The 20,952-nt window shown below is 43.5% G+C and overlaps 1 protein-coding gene across 1 annotated transcript in view; it reads left to right on the top strand.

Annotated features, from left to right (window-relative positions):
* The first annotated feature begins 603 nt into the window (after positions 1-603).
* The window catches only part of LOC122924160 (calpain-8-like), a 93,931-nt gene continuing 73,582 nt past the window's right edge, over positions 604-20,952 (top strand). The window contains exons 1-6 of the mRNA XM_044275097.1: positions 604-728; positions 2,451-2,712; positions 7,001-7,070; positions 7,960-8,078; positions 12,014-12,147; positions 16,427-16,592. Of these exons, the coding sequence (XP_044131032.1) occupies positions 2,476-2,712; positions 7,001-7,070; positions 7,960-8,078; positions 12,014-12,147; positions 16,427-16,592 (726 nt within the window). The 5' untranslated portion in view covers positions 604-728; positions 2,451-2,475. The remainder of the gene's footprint in view (positions 729-2,450; positions 2,713-7,000; positions 7,071-7,959; positions 8,079-12,013; positions 12,148-16,426; positions 16,593-20,952) is intronic.

Here is a 20,952-nt window from a genome sequence, read left to right as displayed (position 1 = left end):
TTTATTCATTTGCTTATTTATTTAGTTATTAATTCACAGTCATGTATTAATTCATTTATTCATTCATTAAATAATTTAATTATTTATTCACACATTCATTCATCCATCCATTCAATCATTTATTTATTTCTTTCTTTATTCATTCACTCATTTGTTTCATAAATGTTTCTTCCCATGATTGGACTGTCCCTTTGAGATGTCAGCTTTCTTCTTACGATATGCTGTCACAGGCAACCTTTGGATATTCTGCTCTGTTTTTTCCACCCTTATAATTATTTTGCTCAGTCACCCATCTATCATCATCATGTTACCCATGTCATAGCAATGCTCAGCTCAAATGTCTGACATCTGTATTTTTTAGATAACATTCCATGAGGATCTGCTTACTGAGACCCCCCCTCCTCCTCAATTTCCTGTTATTGCCTGGGTGGGGGATAAGAAAGATGTTAAAACATCTGCCCCTAATGCTGCAATGCAAGAGCAACTCGCCGTCCACCACCCCTTATACTTCACGACCTCCTTTGAAGTGACCACAGGCTCCATAAAAGGGTATATAATCACTCACATCAGGTCTTCCCCTCCAGACTGCACTCCATAGACATTCTACACTCTTGTTTGTGCTGTAACTGCTCCACCGGACACAGAAGGTTGATAGCTATAAAATCTTCAAAGACTCAAACTTCCCGAAATCAGCTTGGATATTCTTATTCATCTCCATCACCCTGAAGGTATTCCAGACCATAAAGACCAGTACATTTTACCAGATATTTGGAAGTACTGGTCTAATGGCTATAACTTTTTCCTTCTTATTTAAGACTGTCTTCTCAATGCCAGGATGTAACCAGTGTTTGTAATTTGTATCTATTTTTAAATTACTAATATAAAACTTGTAATTTATAGATCTAAGGGCTCTTTCACACCTGCGTTATGGTCTTCCGGCATAGAGTTCCGTCGTCGGGGCTCTATGCCGGAAGAATCCTGATCAGTTTTATCCTAATGCACTCTGAATAGAGTGAAATCCGTTCAGGATGCATCAGGATGTCTTCAGTTCCGGACCGGAACGTTTTTGGCCGGAGAAAATACTGCAGCATGCTGCGCTTTTTGCTCCGGCCCAAAATCCTGAAGACTTGCCGCAAGGCCGGATCCGGAATGAATGCCCATTGAAAGGCATTGATCCGGATCCGGCCTTAAGCTAAACGTCGTTTCGGCGCATTGCCGGATCCGACGTTTAGCTTTTTCTGAATGGTTACCATGGCTGCCGGGACGCTAAAGTCCTGGCAGCCATGGTAAAGTGTAGTGGGGAGCGGGGGAGCAGTATACTTACCGTCCGTGCGGCTCCCGGGGCGCTCCAGAGTGACGTCAGGGCGCCCCACGTGCATGGATGACGTGATCGCATGGCACGTCATCCATGCGCATGGGGCGCTCTGACGCCATTCTGGAGCGCCCCGGGAGCCGCGCGGATGGTAAGTATACTGCTCCCCCGCTCCCCACTACTACTATGGCAACCAGGACTTTAATAGCGTCCTGGCTGCCATAGTAACACTGAACGCATTTTGAAGACGGATCCGTCTTCAAATGCTTTTAGTTCACTTGCGTTTTTCCGGATCCGGCGTGTAATTCCGACAAGTGGAGTACACGCCGGATCCGGACAACGCAAGTGTGAAAGAGCCCTAAACCTCTGCTCATTCTGGACTCATTCTGGTCATTTAACTGTGATACCTTGAGTAAGACTTCCCACTGGACTGCAAAAAGCTGAGATTTAGATTAATAAATTGCAAGTTATACTGAATCTTTCCCCAGAAAACTATATATCAATCTGCCCAGCTGCCCCTCCTCTATAACATGCTCATCATAGATTAGACTTCATTTTTAATGTACATCCCATTTTGTTTATGAATTGAGCACAGTACTCCGTAAATGTGGACAAGCACTTACATACCATAGGCATAGTCCATGTGGCAGCTATGTGACCCATAGTGGGTTGGCCCAAGCTCAAGAACCAGACACTTCTGTCCTTGAGATGGTATGGTGGTATGAACCAACGCCGTGAGACCACAATATCCACCCCCCAGGATATGGTTTAGTACACACAGACTGTTGAGTTTGATGGGAGTTGTAGTTACACAATAGCTAAAGAATAACTTGTTGTAGACAGAATGTTAATGCAGATCTAACATTAAATTCTGAAGGCTTCTCTTACGGATGTCAAGAAAAAAAGAAGAACCCAAGTGCAGTAGTTTTCTTTCTATTATTCTTTATCATAATGACCTAACCTCTCATGTAAGAATGTGATAAGGGATGTTTACTAGTGATGACCACAATTTCACACCCTGCACTCTACTAGTCAGGAATTCCTCCATCTGTTGTCTCCTCCTCTAGGTCTTCAAGAGTTTCTTCCCATCTGGTTTACACACTATATATAATACTCACTACTACTCTTTTGTCTTCAGCCTCCACACACAGAAGCACAATACTATGGCAAGTCTAGCTGCTAAACTGGCCAAAGATAGGGCCACAGCCTCAGGGGTTGGGGCCAACAAGAATCCAAGAAAATACTTAAACCAAGACTTGGAGGAACTAAGGGCACAATGCTTGGCATCAAAGACTTTATTTGAAGACCCTACATTTCCTGCTGTTCAATCATCTCTTGGGTTCAAAGACCTGGATCCCAAATCTCAGAAAGTTCAAGATATTGTCTGGAAAAGACCCTTGGTGAGGATATGCAGAATAACTAGTCTATGTATTTTTGATGCTATTACTATGGTTTGTCTTATTTTATTGGGTATATTTTATATATTGTAATGGCCAAAGTTTTTCTAGCCTTATGTCTGAGGAAAAGCAATTGGCTGAATCGGAATATTTTTCAAGACTGCTTTTACATAGAGTTTGAATGAAATGCACATCCTCAGCCAATACAAGACAACAATCCAAGAGGAGTTAGTTCTCTGGGTTCCCTAATGACCCTGCTGCCATCTACTATGTACTATAGATATCTTAATCCTTTGAGGACATCTTCCATCTGTTCTTTAAAAATGGCTTCTGCAATGGGCACCATAGCCGCCAGGCATCTGCTGTTTTAAACAGCAAACACCCACAACTAATGTCTATGACCAGCGATAACGGCAATCACAGACATTTAACTCCTCAGATGCCATGGTAATTTGTGACCACAGCATCTTTGGTGGCTTTCCCCAGGATTGGAGCTCCTGGGGCCCAAATGGCTCCACCAAGCGGCGATCGGCGGAGCGGTTCGTTTCTTGTGGTAGTCTCTTTCCCTCTAAAGGATATGAGGCTACCACAGCAATAGCTCTAATAGTTCTGTGGCAGGGCTTCATAGGAACATATTGATTGCCCCATAGACCTCAAATAATCCATTGTACTTATTAAACCTTCCTTGATGGCTCTAGTGTAGAGGTGGGACAGACTCTGTGTTTTAGTTGTGTGTGGGTAACACAGGTTAAGCAGACTGTGGGGTCTCATCTGTTGTGGGGGGATCTGATCCTGACACACTGGTATGGGGGGCATCCGATGCTGAAACACTGTTATGGAGGGATCTGCTGCTGACACATTATTATGGGGGACACTTTATTAGAGGGAGTGGCGTACATAGAGAAGTAACATAGTAACATAGTTTATAAAGCTCAAAAAAGACATCTATCCATCCAGTTCGGCCTGTTATCCCGCAAGTTGATCCAGAGGAAGGCAAAAAAACTGTGAGGTAGAAGCCAATTTTCCCCACTTTAGGGGAAAAAAATTCCTTCCTGATTCCAATCAGGCAATCAGAATAACTCCCTGGCACAACAGCCCCTCTCTAGTAGCTATAGCCTGTAATATTATTACGCTCCAGAAATACATCCAGGCCCCTCTTGAATTCCTTTATTGTACTCACCATCACCACCTCCTCAGGCAGAGAGCTCCATAGTCTCACTGCTCTTACCGTAAAGAATCCTCTTCTATGTTTGTGTAGAAACCTTCTTTCCTCTAGACGCAGAGGATGTCCCCTCGTCACAGTCACCGTCCTGGGGATAAATAGATGATGGGAGTGATCTCCGTACTGACCCCTGAAATATTTATACATAGTTATTATATCTCCCCTCAGTTGTCTTCTTTCTAAAGTGAATAACCCTAATGTTCATAATCTTTCAGGGTACTGTAGTTACCCCATTCCAGTTATTACTTTAGTTGCCCTCCTCTGAACCCTCTCCATAGCTCTGCTATGTCTGCCTTGTTCACAGGAGCCTAGAATTTTCCATATCAGTGTTACCAAGTGTTTTACCATTTAGTATGTACTGGTGACTTGCATTATTCCTTTCCATGTGCATAACTTTACATTTGTCAGTGTTAAACCTCATCTGCCACTTATCTGCCCAAGCATCCAGTCTACCCAGATCCCTCTGTAGCAGTATACTGTCCTCTTCCGTGTCAATTTCTTTACACAGTTTAGTGTCATCTGCAAAAATTTATATTTTTACTGTGCGAGCCTTCTACAAGATCATTAATAAATATATTTAAGAGGATATGGCCCAATACTGACCCCCTGAGGTACCCCACTAGTGACAGTGATCCAATCTGAGTGTTTACCATTATATAACCACCCTCTGTTTTCTATCATTGAGCCAGTTACTTACACACATACAGACGTTTTCTCCCAGTCCGAGCATTCTCACTTTATTCTCACTTTTCTCACAGTGTCAAATGTTTTGGAGAAGTCCAGATATACGACATCCATTGATTTGCCGCTGTCAAGTCTAGAACTTACCTCCTCATAGAAACTGATCAAATTAGTTTGACATGACCAATCCCTCATAAAGCCATGCTGATATGGCGTTATCTGCTTATTTTCATTTAGGTACTCCAGGATAGCATCTCTTAGAAAACCTTCAAACAGTTTACCCACGACAGTTGTTAAACTTACCGGCCTATAGTTTCCGGGCTCTGTTTTTGGACCCTTTTTGAATATTGGCACCACATTTGCTATGCGCCAATCCTGTGGAACACTCCCTTTCAGTATAGAGTACTTAAATATCAGAAATAAGGGTCTGACTTAATTCTCTTAGGATACAAGGGTGTGCGCTATCTGGTCCCGGCGATTTGTCTATTTTAATCTTTTTTAAGTTGCAGCTGTACTTCTCCTGGGTCAGACAGGGCACTTTTAATGGGGAATTTACTTTTACATTCTGCATTTCATCTGACAGTTTATTTTCTTCAGTGAATACAGAGAAAAAAAATATCTCATCGCTGTCTGCAACTCCCCCTCCTTTATGAGATCTACAGGTTTCAGCTTCCCAGTCTATATCTGGGTTGACGTCCCCCATAATAACAACCTCATTATGATATGCTGCTTTGGCTATTTCGTTTAGAAGTAGATTTTCTGTAGACTCTGGTATATTAGGTGGCTTATAATAAACTCCTATTAGTATTTTATTATTGTTTTTTTCTCCATGTATTTCTACCCTCAGTCACTTCACATATTCATGTCCCTCACTTATATCTTCCTGAAGTGTGGGCTTCAGACAGAACTTTACATAAAGGCAAACCCCTACTCCTCTCCGGGCCCCATAGCAAGGATCAAACCAGGCCCCCCCACACAGGACAGAAGGGTTTCTGCCTAAACCCATTTGAATGACCCTTGGGCCATTTTTCCTCTGCTTCATTTGCTAAAAATTGTTCCTTTAGATGGTAGAGTCCTAACCAAGTTTTTACCTCTAGTAGAAGAGGAGAAAATTCCAGCTAAGACTGGGCCCACTCTTGCCCTGGGGCCCATAGCAGTTGCATGGTCTGCCGCTATGGTAGTTACACCCCTGATTAGAGGATACTTTATTAGGCTTACACACTTATGAGGGACACTTTATTAGGCTTACACATGCATAGGGTACCTTAAGCTGGTATCTGAGCCCTCCTGGAAGGGCAGTCACATTATGTGGAAGGAAAGCCTGCCCCTCGCCTCCCTCCAGCAGCAGCGCAATTGCCCACCAGCTTTTCCTGCGTGCTCTGGGGTACATCCAGCGTATGCTGCACAGTATGGCCTGCAATGTACACATGTAATATGCCAGTCATGTACTATATTCACACTATAGGACGCACAGTCATTTTTGTGAACTGAAAAATAAAAAAGTTATAGGTCCTGGAAGGCAAGGAGTACAAAATGGAAATGCAAACCCAGAAAATCGCCCTGTCCATAAGGGATTAAGATACTAACCTCCTTTGTATGCCATTACTTTACATCCACTACATTAGATACATACAGATGTAGCAAACGACACAACACAATTGTGCCAAACTTTAGATTGACAATACAAGAACAGTCGCTGAAAGTCAAGTTACCGTTCGCTGCAACTGTGCATTTAATGTCAACATTAGCTACATCTGTATATTAGTATTGCTCCTCTATAACATCCACATGTCCTAATAGGTTTATGAAAATGGGTTGTTCAGATGGGACATATTTATTCTTTTCTATGGACAAAAATGACGAAAATTATTATTAATCAGTAATGTATCATCTATGTGGGAGGGGGGCTTATTAGAAATGTCTCCATGTTGGCATCATGATCTGATGGAATTTCACAGGAAGAACCTCCTATATCAGAATGGATGACAGATAAGAAAAATCATTGGGGTTAAGGAACAGGGATTGTGAATTTCCACCATAGCAACTTACCACCAGGTGATAAGTATCTTGTCGTTGAAGGTCTGACCTCTGGGACCCCCAAAATTAGCAAAAACAGGGTCCCTGTGGTCCATTCAAGTATAGGAGATATGAGGCTGAAGAGAAGCTAAGATCTCGGCTGTCTCATACAGATGAATGGCGTGGCAACGAGGAGAGGCTCAGGAGACTCAGGGACCCCTGTTCTAGTGATCTGTAAGGGTCCCAGTGGTCGGACCATCACTATTTAGATCCTGTGGATAGGTGATAAGTTCTTGTGGTGGACCACAACTTTCATTGTCTGAAGATACATCAACAACTCCAAATGTAATAATGTTACAATGTTATTTACAGGAAATAAAACCCAATCCCCAGTTCATTAATGAAGGGGCGACTCGTGCAGATGTCTGGCAAGGATCGTTAGGTAATTAGTTTTGCATTGACGTTGAAGACGAGCTGACTTCTACACCCAGCCCAACATATATGAAGGGCGGCTGGATTACAATTCCCTTTGTATGTGTTAACATTTTACTGTAAACATTACATTAACTAACGATGCAACTAATTAACCAACCAATCTCCCTCACAAGTGGTTGACATTTAAAGGGAATGTCTCGTGTACTGTATCTAATTTTGGTTTCCTTATATCGTAGACTGTAGAAGAGAAATAAGGTTTTTGTTCTTTTTTTTATAGAGCTTTTATAGTCTTTTTTTAGTTTTAAAAATTTCCCTCAGGTGGCCATATTGGAGGCACACATTTCGACCTGGTATTGTCTGTATACACAGTACCACAGGATGTGTTGCTTCGTGGAAGCTGAAATGAATGGGATTTTTTTTTAATTTTTATTATATTATGGTCTCAGATAAGTGATGGGGTCCAGCCTTTCCAATAGATTGACAGGGGAGCTGCATATAGTGTCTTAGATCTGAGTATATTTTTACTAGTGCACTTTATCTAGCCCTCCACCAGTATAATAGTGATGTCATGAACTCCCCTACCCTAAACATAAAATGAGATGACTCTGTTCATAATGTCACAGTCTATACAGCAAAGCTGACAATTGAGCTACAGATTACAGATATTATTTCTAGTTTTTTTTTAGGTGGATAGCTAGGGTGGCTTTATTCTGAGAAGTTATCTCATTGGGACCATCTCAAACACATTGATTGAGAGATTAACTCTCCAGAAGATAGTGGTCAAATTGGTCATCAGCTCTACCTAGAGTCTCTAATTCTCATAATCTCCCATATTTCTGTGAAGTTCTGGTCATATATAGTAACTGCCCAATAACAAGAGATATATTTCTCCACAGGTGACTGCTGGTTTCTAAGTTCTGTTGCATCCCTGACTCTGAATGAAGACTGTCTTCGCCGTGTTGTCCCCATGGACCAGAGCTTTGACACCAACTATGCAGGAATCTTTCACTTTAAGGTAACATACACTTAGGACCAGATGATTTTTTCCAAAATTAAGACTAAGAGTTTTCTTGTGCATTATATTGGCTCTTGTGTCAGCAGGATCAACCCTATTCAACCAGGCATACTGTCTGTTTATGACTGTTTATTCTAGAAAAACAGTACCTTGAATCCATATGCAAGTGAGTAGTTAAGTGAACTACCAACCTGTGCACCCTTGCACCTCCTGCTTCCTCTGTCAGACCCTCCCCCTCCTTCTTCATTAACAGGGTCAGTTTCCTGTTTATTAATCTTGTCTGGCCCTGTCAATCAAGAAGAGGGAGGGGCTGTCAGAGAAAGCAGGAGGTGCAAGGGTGCACAGAGTGGCTTGGTCCTGCGCTTGGTGCACTTAACTGCTTGTTTGCTTATGGATTTAAAGTACTTTTTCTCTAGAATGAAGGAAAGGATCGCTAAGTGAAAGGTATCGTTACATTCAGCTGAGCTAGCCCTATAAGCCATTGTGCCTGGTGTAACAGTGAACAGGTTCCCTTTAATTGATAAATGTCTGTCTGTCTGCAGCCATCACTAGGGGGAGCTTACAGCATACAGTCTCATTATTAGTGCAGTGTATACACTGTATACAGTAAATGTCTAAGCTCCCTCTAGTGGTGGCTGCAGGCAGCTAAAATTAGTTTAACACCATGGGGGAAATTTATGAATGACTTTTCCAAATTTTGGCACAAGATTTGCAACTTTTATCCATTTTACACTGCCCTCTGTACTTTTCTGAAAAGTGAGCAGGGCTTAGAGTAAGGGGGCATGGCCTCCCATGGCCTGGCAGATAATTTGTACCAGAAACTAAGCTAGCGTGAATTTGAAGTTCTGGAACACAGACAGGCAAAGTCTAGAGCCTGAAACGCCCTGATGTTTATGAAGCTGATTTATAGCTCAGTAATAGAAAAGGACATTCAGCTTACTTCTCATCCTGGAGAACATATCACATTCTATTGTCCTCTGAAGTCAGCCTCCGACAATCAATTTCCCCTATACATGTAGATGTAGCAGGGCTGGGTTGGTTCATGCAGTCTCATTCAGACCTGTCACAGAGCACATCTCTTTGCATGACAGTGATGATGTCACAAGTGGTCAATGTAGGAGAGCAAGCCGCGACAAGCGGGTAAAACTGTGTATTGTCTAAATGTCAGGAGTGTGATGTCATCTGATGGGAGAGTTCTAAAAAATCACAATGGCCTGAGGGATATCAACAGTCTTAGAGACTGAGGGGCGGTCTAGCTGTGATTACAGTACTGTACATGCCGAATGGGCTATAATAGAACTACTCCATATTTATCTCATGGCTATTTTTATTGCCTAAATCAGTAGTACATGTGACTATACGAAATGTTGTAATAAATCTTATTAGCAGAAAGTGGTATCTTCCTCACTTTCCAGTATTCTGTAGTTCCCCTTTTTCTGTCCAGAATCCCTGAAAATGCAGTACCCCAGATGTGGGAGTATCTACTCTGTTTTGTTTGTTATATAATGTTTGTAATGTTAATGCTTTGTGCTGCACACTCAGTTGTTCCAGCGTGACCAGGCAAGGCCAAAAGTTAACAATCCTGACCCAGACCTCTCTGGAGCTCAGGGTGTGGGCTGGCTCCAGAAGTTTTCAGTCAGAGTCTGTGTAGAGAGGAATAAAGAAGGAGCATGTGCTCCTCTCTCATATACTTTAACTTCAAGCCTGGAGCCATAGTCACCTCAACGAGCTCCAGATGTAAGCAAACAAGAACTAAAGGAGAAGGATTTGCATGGCTACAGTGAAAGAGAAAAAAAATAAGGTGACCCAGCCTAAGATGATCCAGACCTTGCTGCTGCAGAGGGATAACAGGTTAAGACACCATATGCACCCCAGAATAGTGTAGCCGCTGTTGTCAGATTGTAGTTGATAGCCAGAGATCCCAGCAAGAGAATGAGTAACAAGAAGGCCATTGCTGCAACAATCTGTCTAGCTTATGCTTGGACATCTGGGAAGAATTTGCACTGTGTACAGATAACTGCTGGATGTACTACAATTCCTATTGTGTAAATGGTAAAGAGAGACTTTTGTTATGTTCAATATTAGTCCTTGTTACTGACTCTCCTAACACCACTTGCTGGCCATTGCGTTTTCATCACGTGCCCTGCCTAGCACCCACACGGACATTTAACATCAAGGGCACCTCAAAACTACCATCAGGTGTGGAGGCAACAGCTACAGGGAGTGCCCCAAGGGAATATAGAGTTCCCCTCCTTCACTGCACAGACCCCAGGGGTCAACAACCTGAGGGAGTACACTGTGACACATTATCATCAGGGCCACTACTTCATCCACTTCTCTGGCTCCTCAGGGGCTTGCTGCAGAAACATTTAGGAACCTCCTTAATCATCAAAAAATATAATTTAGTAGGGGCTTCTGAGTAAACCAGAACACACAGCACAGCTCTTACGTACATCATACCATCATAAATGGAGATGAAGCCAATGAATGTCAACCCTTTGAAGACCATTTCTTAATTGACATACACAGCTCCTAATGCCCTGTATAGTCATAGAGGTAAATTACAAAAATTCTGCAAGCATTCACCACTAGAGGGAGCTCATGAGCTTACTGCATACTGCATTGACGAAGAGCAAAATGTACTTAAGGTTGACTTATGACCTACAGAGTTAAAGAGCACCTGTCAGATGGGTCAACCCTATTAAACCAGGCATTTAGCCTGGTAACGTTGATTCTGCTGATTAAGGCCTCTTTCACACTTGCGTTGTCCGGATCGGGCGTGTACTCCACTTGCCGGAATTACACGCCGGATCCAGAAAAAACGCAAGTGTACTGAAAGCATTTGAAGACGGATCCGTTTTCAAAATGCGTTCAGTGTTACTATGGCAGCCAGGACGCTATTAAAGTCCTGGTTGCCATAGTAGTAGTGGGGAGCAGTATACTTACAGTCTGTGCGGCTCCTGGGCGCTCCAGAATGATGTCAGGGCGCCCCATGCGCATGGATGACGTTGGGGCGCCCTGACGTCACTCTGGAGCGCCCCGGGAGCCGCACAGATGGTAAGTATGCTGCTTCCCCGCTACACTTTACCATGGCAAACAGGATTTTAGCGTCCCGGCAGCCATGGTAACCATTGAGAAAAAGCTAAACGTCGGATCCGGCAATGCGCCGAAACGACGTTTAGCTTAAGGCCGGATCCGGATCAATGCCTTTCAAAGGGCATTCATTCTGGATCCGGCCTTGCGGCAAGTGTTCAGGATTTTTGGCCGGAGCAAAAAGGGCAGCATGCCGCGGTATTTTCTCCGGCCAAAAAACGTTCCGTTCCGGAACTGAAGACATCCTGATGCATCCTGAAGGACGGACTCTCCATTCAGGATGCATTAGGATAATCCTGATCAGTATTCTTCCGGCATAGAGCCCCGACGACGGAACTCTATGCCGGAAGAAAAGAACGCAGGTGTGAAAGAGCCCTAAGCTTAGATGCTGACTGCATGTTGTTTATACATTGTAATGAATTACAATGTATAAACAACATGCAGTCAGCATCTAAGCTTAATCATCAGAATCAACGTTACCAGGCTATATGCCTGGTTTAATAGGGTTGACCCATCTGACAGGTGCTCTTTAACTCTGTAGGTCATAAGTCAACCTTAAGTACATTTTGCTCTTCTTCTATGGATGGGATATAGAAGCTCAGACCTCTATAAAGATTTATTAGGAAATTATCAGCACAGAAAAGGATGACACAAACGGGAAATTCAGAAAGCAGATGAATTGTTGTCATAGCAAGAACACAAACTGTGTATTCCTGTTACCACAACATGACAAAATATAAGATATTAACAGCTCTGCCTCTACGATAAGATCCGTGACTCAAAGGTCGGGTGTAACAAGACCACATTCACCTGTGCACTAACCTATAACCTGTTCCCCCCAGTTCTGGCAGTACGGCGAGTGGGTTGATGTTGTTGTGGATGATCGGCTTCCTACTAAGAAAAACAATCTACTGTTTGTCAAGTCCACCGCGGCTAACGAGTTCTGGAGCGCCCTCCTAGAGAAGGCCTATGCCAAGTAAGAACCTAATATAACATCTAAAGCTGGATGTACACACCACGATCAAAAGGATCAAAGGGTATGGGGCCTGGACGACTGTTTACCCCATGGTAGATGTCAGGGAAAACAAGAATTGGGCATTTCTGGATTAAAACATACTGTATCTGATCCTTAGGAGATAAGATACCAGAAGGCTGGGGAAGCTACTGCTTATCCCTGTGCCCCCATAGAAGTAGACATGCATGCTTGACCAAACTGAGTGTGCTTGACAATGGTGGAGTCAGCAGAAACAAATGTCTGGGCGATTGTGTATGCAGAAACATCCAAACTAATACAATTCACTGAATGTGTGGTTCATATACTAAAAATACACCTGGATAACTTAACGAGATACAGCTGAGATTAACAAAGTGTAAACTGCTAGTGCTTTTTGGTCATTGATCACACAACCAAGGTGGTGCCCACTTTATTTTGGGTTCTGCAGTAGAATGTCACAGGGGTCTGATGGGATACACCCAAAGCTATTAAAAGAGCTTAGCGGTGAACTAGCAAAACCGTTAACAGATTTATTTAACCAATCACTGGCAACAGGAGTCGTCCCAGAAGATTGGAAATTGGCAAATGTTGTGCCCATACACAAGAAAGGTAGTAGGGAGGAATCGGGCAACTATAGGCCAGTAAGCCTGACATCAATAGTGGGGAAATTAATGGAAACCATACTTAAGTAGAGGATTGTGGAGCATCTAAAATCCCATGGATTGAAAGATGAAAAACAGCATGAGTTTACTTCAGGGAGATCATGTCAAACTAATCTTATAGATTTTTTTTGATTGGGTGACTAAAATAATAGATGGAGGAGGTCCAGTAGACATCGCTTATCTAGACTTTAGTAAGGCTTTTTATACTGTCCCCCATAGAAGGCTTATCAATAAATTGCAGTCTTTGGGCTTGGACTCCCATATTGTTGAATGGATTAGGCAGTGGCTGAGGGACAGACAACAGAGGTTTGTAGTCAATGGAGTATATTTAGACCATGGTCTTGTTACCAGTGGGGTACCTCAGGGATCTGTTCTGGGACCCATATTGGTTAATATCTTTATCAGCGAAATTGCAGAAGGCCTCAATGGTAAGGTGTGTCTTTTTGCTAATGACACAAAGATTTGTAACAGGGTTGATGTTCCTGGAGGGATACACCAAATGGAAAAGGATTTAGAAAAACTAGAGGAATGGTCAAAAATCTGGCAACTAAAATTTAATGTTGATAAGTGCAAGATAATGCACCTGGGATGTAAAAACCCAAGAGCAGAATATAAAATCAGTGATACAGTCCTAACCTCAGTATCTGAGGAAAGAGATTTAGGGGTCATTATTTCAGAAGACTTAAAGGTAGGCAGACAATGTCACAGAGCAGCAGGAAATGCTAGCAGAATGCTTGGGTGTATAGGGAGTGGCATTACCAGTAGAAAGAGGGAGGCGCTCATGCCGCTCTACAGAGCACTAGTGAGACCTCATTTGGAGTATTGTGCTCAGTACTGGAGACCATATCTCCAGAAGGATATTGATACTTTGGAGAGAGTTCAGAGAAGAGCTACTAAACTAGTACATGGATTGCAGGATAAAACTTACCAGGAAAGATTAAAGGACCTTAGCATGTATAGCTTGGAAGAAAGACGAGACAGAGGGGATATGATAGAAACTGCTAAATACATAAAGGAAATCAACAAGGTAAAAGAGGAGAAAATATTTAAAAGAAGAAAAACTGCTACAAGAGGACATAGTTTTAAATTAGAGGGGCAAAGGTTTAAAAGTAATATCAGGAAGTATTACTTTACTGAGAGAGTAGTGGATGCATGGAATAGCCTTCCTGCAGAAGTGGTAGCTGCAAATACAGTGAAGGAGTTTAAGCATGCATGGGATAGGCATAAGGCCATCCTTCATATAAGATAGGGCCAGCGGCTATTCATAGTATTCAGTATATTGGGCAGACTAGATGGGCCAAATGGTTCTTATCTGCCGACACATTCTATGTTTCTATGTTTCTATGTAATGTGCGAGGTAGCTAGGTCACAATTATACTGGGTGGCCTCTCCTCTTGCCAAGATACAACCTGCCACTCTGGCACAATAGCAGTCATACAGATGTAGGATGTCCTCCTGTGACACAGTAGGTCATTCCAAGCACTTTCAACTTGGACCTGTACTTCAGACAAGGTGATTGTTGTGCATTGGAGATCCATTATCCCATCTGGTCCCAGACATTCTCAATGGGGGAGAGATCTGGTGATCGGGCTGGCTAGGGGAGTTACTGAAGAGCACGTTCGGTAGAGCGGGTAGTGTGTGTGGATGTCTGTTATCTTGTTGACTCCAGTCTTCTGGGTCCAAAAAGGGGGTAGGATTGATTCCACAGTGTCCAGGATATAACGAAGGCTGGTCAATGTGGCCATGGTGGCTAATGATCTCCCACACCATGACTCCTGATGTTGGTACAGTGTGTCTCCACACAATGCATGATGGCAGTAGGTGATCTCCAGCCCTCTTGAAAACTCTGATGAGACCATCATTAGTACCAAGGCAGAACCTGCTTTCATCACTCAACATTACTGCTTGCTATTGATAGCTGCATAACGGTTATAAGGAGGGCTGTAGAGCATAGTCAAATAATTGTCCCATCTGGCCATTTACATGGTGAGATGGTACTAAGTGCTGACCTCAGGTGGTCACACTTATGAAAAATGCCAATCGGGCCAGCACTTTTCTGTTTCCATAGCTCTCATTGCAGTGAATAGAGCTATTCACATAGTATAGCACAGCAAGCTTGGCTGTTTCCATAATTCATGAGTTAGGCTACTTTCACACTAGCGTTCGATCGGATCCGTTCTGAACGGATCCGATCATATTAATGCAGACGGAGGCTCCGTTCAGTACGGATCCGTCTGCATTAATAACTTAGAAAATTTTCTAAGTGTGAAAGCAGCCTGAGCGGATCCGTTCAGACTTTCAATGTAAAGTCAATGGGGGACGGATCCGCTTGAAGATTGAGCCATATTGTGGCATCTTCAAACGGATCCGTCCCCATTGACTTACATTGTAAGTCTGGACGGATCCGCTCGCCTCCGCACGGCCAGGCGGACACCCGAACGCTGCAAGCAGCGTTCAGCTGTCCGCCTGTCCGTGCGGAGGCGAGCGGAGCGGAGGCTGAACGGTGCCAGACTGATGCAGTCTGAGCGGATCCGCATCCATTCAGACTGCATCAGGGCTGGACGGAAGCGTTCGGGTCCGCTCGTGAGCCCCTTCAAACGGAGCTCACGAGCGGACAGCCGAACGCTAGTGTGAAAGTAGCCTAAAGCAGCATGTTTTTTTCTGCTGTTTACATAGCTCTTATTCACTACAATAGGAGTTATGGAAACAGTGGAGTGCGGGTCATCAGTTTCCGTAAGCATGACCACCTGGGTCTGGCGCTTACTACAGGGACAGGGAGGCAGTACTATCTGTATCTACATAATTTACAGGGAGAGACATGGAGACATAATTTACAAGGGGGGACAGGGAGGTAGTACCTACATCAAATACCAGGTATAGACAATGAGGAAGTACTATATCTGTCTATATAATTTAAAGGTAAAAACTGGGAGGCAGTACTAACTGTACCTACATCAAATAAAGTTACCAGGTAGAGACAGGGAGGCAGTGCTATCTGTACCTACATCATTTACAGGGAGAGACAGGGAGGCAGTACTATCTGTACCTACATCATTTACAGGGAGAGACAGGGAGGCAGTACTATCTGTACGTACATCATTTACAGGAGGAGACAGGGAGGTAGTACTATCTGTACCTACATCATTTACAGGGAGAGACAGGGAGGAAGTACTATCTGTACCTACATTGTGGCTACATATGCGGCTACATAATTTAGAGGTAGAAACTGTGAGGCAGTACTAACTGTACCTACAACATTTACAGGAATAGAAAGGGAGGAAGTACTATCTGTAACTATGTTATTATAGGAAGGAATAGACAAACAGTTCTGCACATCATTTACAGGGAAGGATTGGAAGGTAACACTATATGTGCCTACATCGTTATATGGAGGGACATGGAGTAGATCTAATAGGACTAATTGCTTTTCCTATAGGGGTGCCCACCACATACTGAATTTCACAGATGGTGGTCATTTTGGTCTCATGTAGGCTGTTGCTATACTTCGCCATAATAATCGTAATGTAACACTGGGGAAATAAGTGTAGTATGAGAAACTTTTCTTTTCCAGCTTCTCTTTAATTTGTATATTTTCACAGGTTGAACGGCTCATATCAAGCACTCATTGGAGGTTTACCATTAGAAGCTCTACAGGACTTCACCGGTGGGATCGGTGAACTGTATTCTTTCGATAATGCTCCACAGAATCTGTTTCAGATAATCCAAAAAGCCTTAAGACGGAAGTCGCTGGTCACATGTAGCACGGTGAGTGCGGTGGGATATGGTGGGGGTTCCACACCGGCTCATTCAAACTAAATACTCAATGACTTCTAAGACAGGGTTGACCTTTAGGGTGTGCAATTTGTGTGCTCATACAGGGCAAATTACCTATCCCCGCTGAAGGGGGTGCCACAAAAGCTCTGGTACCCAAAGCTTATGACCACCACAGATGTTAATTGTATAGCAGTTATATTTAGACATCACATAGCACTGTTAGTGTTATGTGGTGTCTAATGGATGGAGATACTTGAGCACTGTATAGAGGTATTATTTCAGCACGGCATGGTAGTAATATTTCTGCATGGTATGATTGTATTTACATTGTAAAGCAGTGCTACTATACAGTATGGTAATCTAGTAGTGTATGGCGGTATTGTAGGGTACTGTAATTTAGACAACAGTATAACATTGTTATTTGGTCAACATATATCCTTTATAGATTGTAAGCTCTTGCGGGCAGGGTCCTCTACCCCTCTGTACCAGTCTTTTAATAGTTTCTTGTTTACTGTGTATTTCTGTGTAACACCAGATGCATGTACAGCTCCATGGAATTAATGGCGCCTTAAAATAAATAATAATAATAATGATATGGCACTGCTATGTAAGCACTATACTACATGCTGATAATTAGACACTGTATTAATGTACAGCAACAGCTGGGGCAACAGAAAGTACCACACAAGGCATTATCCGATGTAAGGCTGGCCCTGATTCTAGCACACACTATTGGCTATCCATGCTTTACAAGACCTTCCCATTTCCTCTGATTACTATGCAGATGGGCACTACTATGTGGCTACTGCTCATTCCCCACAACTGGCTGTACTGTGTGAATTCATGCGCTGCTTAGGCACCACTATATTCCTGGCACTTCTATTTTGCCCATCAAGTCAAAGTCACCAATAAATTGGTGGCACTATTATTTTGCAATCTTCATACGCGCCATATGAGTCCAGAGGCCAGACCCAAAAGATCCAAGAAGAAAAGACAGCAGCACGCAAATGTTCAATTCCAAGTCTCAATCCTATCGTCACCCACATACAGTAACGCTTTGGAAAACTCCAAGCCAAAACATCACTCAAAATGGATGAATTAAGTTTTTAAAAACCATCTATCATCTAGTCCAACAATGATGGCATTTACAGCCCCCCATCACCACCACTCTGGATAGTTTAGGAGAAAATATCTATTTCCAGTGCCACTAGGGGGAGCTCACTGCATACTGATTTATAAGGCTTTTGAATGGGAGCTGTATAAATCCCTATGCAGTGAGCTCCCTTTAGTGGAAGCTGTAGATATGCATCATTTTTTTAATTTAATGGCCTCGTTGTCCGGAAAAAGAGAATTTGGAGCACAGTTAAAAAAAAATAAACATGGCATCTACCTTCAAAAGAATTCTGGAACAATTTCAATGATATCATTATAATTTATAGCTATACTTTCCTGCCCTAGACCACCATTAACCCTTTCACCTCATCCATTACCATAATAATCATAAATGATATAGTTATATACAAACCGGATTCCAAAAAAGTTGGGACACTATACAAATCGTGAATAAAAACTGAATGCAATGATGTGGAGGTGCCAACTTCTAATATTTTATTCAGAATAGAACATAAATCACGGAACAAAAGTTTAAACTGAGAAAATGTACCATTTTAAGGGAAAAATATGTTGAATCAGAATTTCATGGTGTCAACAAATCCCCAAAAAGTTGGGACAAGGCCATTTTCACCACTGTGTGGCATCTCCCCTTCTTCTTACAACACTCAGACGTCTGGGGACCGAGGAGACCAGTTTCTCAAGTTTAGAAATAGGAATGCTCTCCCATTCTTGTCCAATACAGGCCTCTGACTGTTCAATCGTCTTGGGCCTTCTTTGTTGCACCTTCCTCTTTATGATGCGCCAAATGTTCTCTATAGGTGAAAGATCTGGACTGCAGACCGGCCATTTCAGTCCCCGGATCCTTCTCCTACGCAGCCATGATGTTGTGATTGATGCAGAATGTGGTCTGGCATTATCTTGTTGAAAAATGCAGGGTCTTCCCTGAAAGAGATGACGTCTGGATGGGAGCAGATGTTGTTCTAGAACCTGAATATATTTTTCTGCATTGATGGTGCCTTTCCAGACATGCAAGCTGCCCATGCCACACGCACTCATGCAACCCCATACCATCAGAGATGCAGGCTTCTGAACTGAGCGTTGATAACAACTTGGGTTGTCCTTGTCCTCTTTGGTCCGGATGACATGGCGTCCCAGATTTCCAAAAAGAACTTTAAATAGTGACTCGTCTGACCACAGAACAGTCTTCCATTTTGCCACACTCCATTGTAAATGATCCCCGGCCCAGTGAAAACGCCTGAGCTTGTGGATCTTGCTTAGAAATGGCTTCTTCTTTGCACTGTAGAGTTTCAGCTGGCAACGGCGGATGGCACGGTGGATTGTGTTCACTGACAATGGTTTCTGGAAGTATTCCTGAGCCCATTCTGTGATTTCCTTTACAGTAGCTGTCACGACTGTGACTGATCCAGACAGGTCTGGGAGGAGAAGGTCGCAGCGACTTGCTACTCGCGATAGCTTGTGAGTTTGCTCCGTGGTTCAGGGTATGTCATCCGGGTTTTGCCTTGTGAACCTTTTTGTCCTGACTGGGAGTTTGTAGGCATCCTTCTCAGGTGAGTCCTGTCTGCCACTCCCAGCTACTATATTAGTTTCAGTTTCACTTGCAGTCATTGCCAGATATAGTCCTTACTTCCAGTGCTATTCTGACCTTTGGAGGAGATCGTTTGACGGTATTGCCGTGGAGCTCTGGTCTGGCGTGGACTGTCGTTGCTGGGATCACCTTCTCTGCTCGTGACTGGATAAGTCTATGTTATAGATTGTTTGTTTGTTTGTTGCTGTCTTCCCCTGTTGTTCTCCTAGACGTGAGTGATGGTGACTAGTGCTCCCATCTGCCTTTCCCCAGGCTAGTCTTGTTAGGGTGACTAAGGGTTTAGGCATCCTGCTCGCCGCACGGGTTCACATCCCGTCTAGGGTATCAGGGCAGACAGGTGCCAGCTTAGGGTTAGTCAGGGGTGACCATTCTATTTCCCATCCGTAGATAAGGGTCCCCCTTCCCCTCCGTCTGGTGCGACACGACTGCTGCTGGGATAGCGGTCGTGACAGTATATCTGGCCTTTTAAAAAAAAAAAAAAAAAAAAGTGACTTTTTTTTTTTTTTTTTTTTTTTGCTTGCTGTTTTGCTTTGTATTTTTCTGTTCCACTATGGATCCGGTTACGGTTTTGGCGAAACAATTCCAGGGGTTATCCCTTGAAGTGGCAGGATTAAAAGCAACTGTTCTGCAGCAGCAGCAGCAGCAATCCTTGGGTTCCACCGTTGCTACGGGAAACCAGGGTACTCCTGAGCCAAAAGTGGCTTTACCTGATAGGTTCTCAGGAGGAAGAGACCAATTTGTAACCTTCAGAGAAGCTTGTAAATTGTTCTTCAGGTTACGCCCTAGGTCCTCCGGCGGTGAGGAACAACGGGTGGGCATTGTAATTTCGCTCTTGCAAGGAGATCCGCAGGCTTGGGCTTTCTCCCTACCATCAGACTCTCCGGCCTTACGATCAGTGGAGGAGTTTTTTGAAGCCCTGGGTCTCGTATATGATGACCCGGACAGGGTCTCACTGGCTGAGTCTAAGCTACGTAGACTTCGGCAAGAGAACCGGTCTGCTGAACTATATTGTTCCGAATTCCGTAGGTGGGCTACTGATACATTATGGAACGACTCGGCCCTTAGGAGTCAGTTCTGCCAGGGGTTGTCTGAAAAATTAAAAGACGCGCTGGCGGTATACGAGGTCCCTGGGTCTCTTGAGGCTGCTATGTCTCTGTCCATAAGAATCGACAGACGACTCAGGGAGAGACTATTAAATTCTACAGAGGCCTCTATAGGGCAGGGATCAGTTTGTTATGATCCAGTCAAACCAATGCAAATAAGGGGCGCCACTAGACGGGTGAATCCTCCTAAGGTCCGCCGTAGGTCAGAGGTTTGTTTTCGTTGTGGGGGGAGGGGTCATTTTGTAAAGGTATGTACCTCAGAACCCAAGAGACCACAAACAAAGGAGCCGCCGGAAAAACTAGAGTCCCCAGATTGTGCGGAGGATAACAGTCTGGGCGTATTTGTTTCCTCCATACGCATGTCTCAGTTTTTGTTGTCCGCTACCAGTTGAGGCGGGCAATAAGACTGAGATCTGTTCCGTCTTTTTGGACAGTGGGGCAGGGGTCAACTTGGTGGATTCACGGTTTGCTCAGGCTCTGGGTTTTACTCCGGAACCGGTACGCAGAACTATTCCTGTTTTTGCCATTG

The sequence above is a fragment of the Bufo gargarizans genome, unplaced genomic scaffold, assembly GCF_014858855.1.
Source record: "Bufo gargarizans isolate SCDJY-AF-19 unplaced genomic scaffold, ASM1485885v1 original_scaffold_878_pilon, whole genome shotgun sequence".
Classification (NCBI taxonomy): Eukaryota; Metazoa; Chordata; class Amphibia; order Anura; family Bufonidae; genus Bufo; species Bufo gargarizans.
The sequence above is the reverse complement of the archived record's forward strand: the minus strand, read 5'-3'. Positions and strand labels throughout refer to the sequence as shown.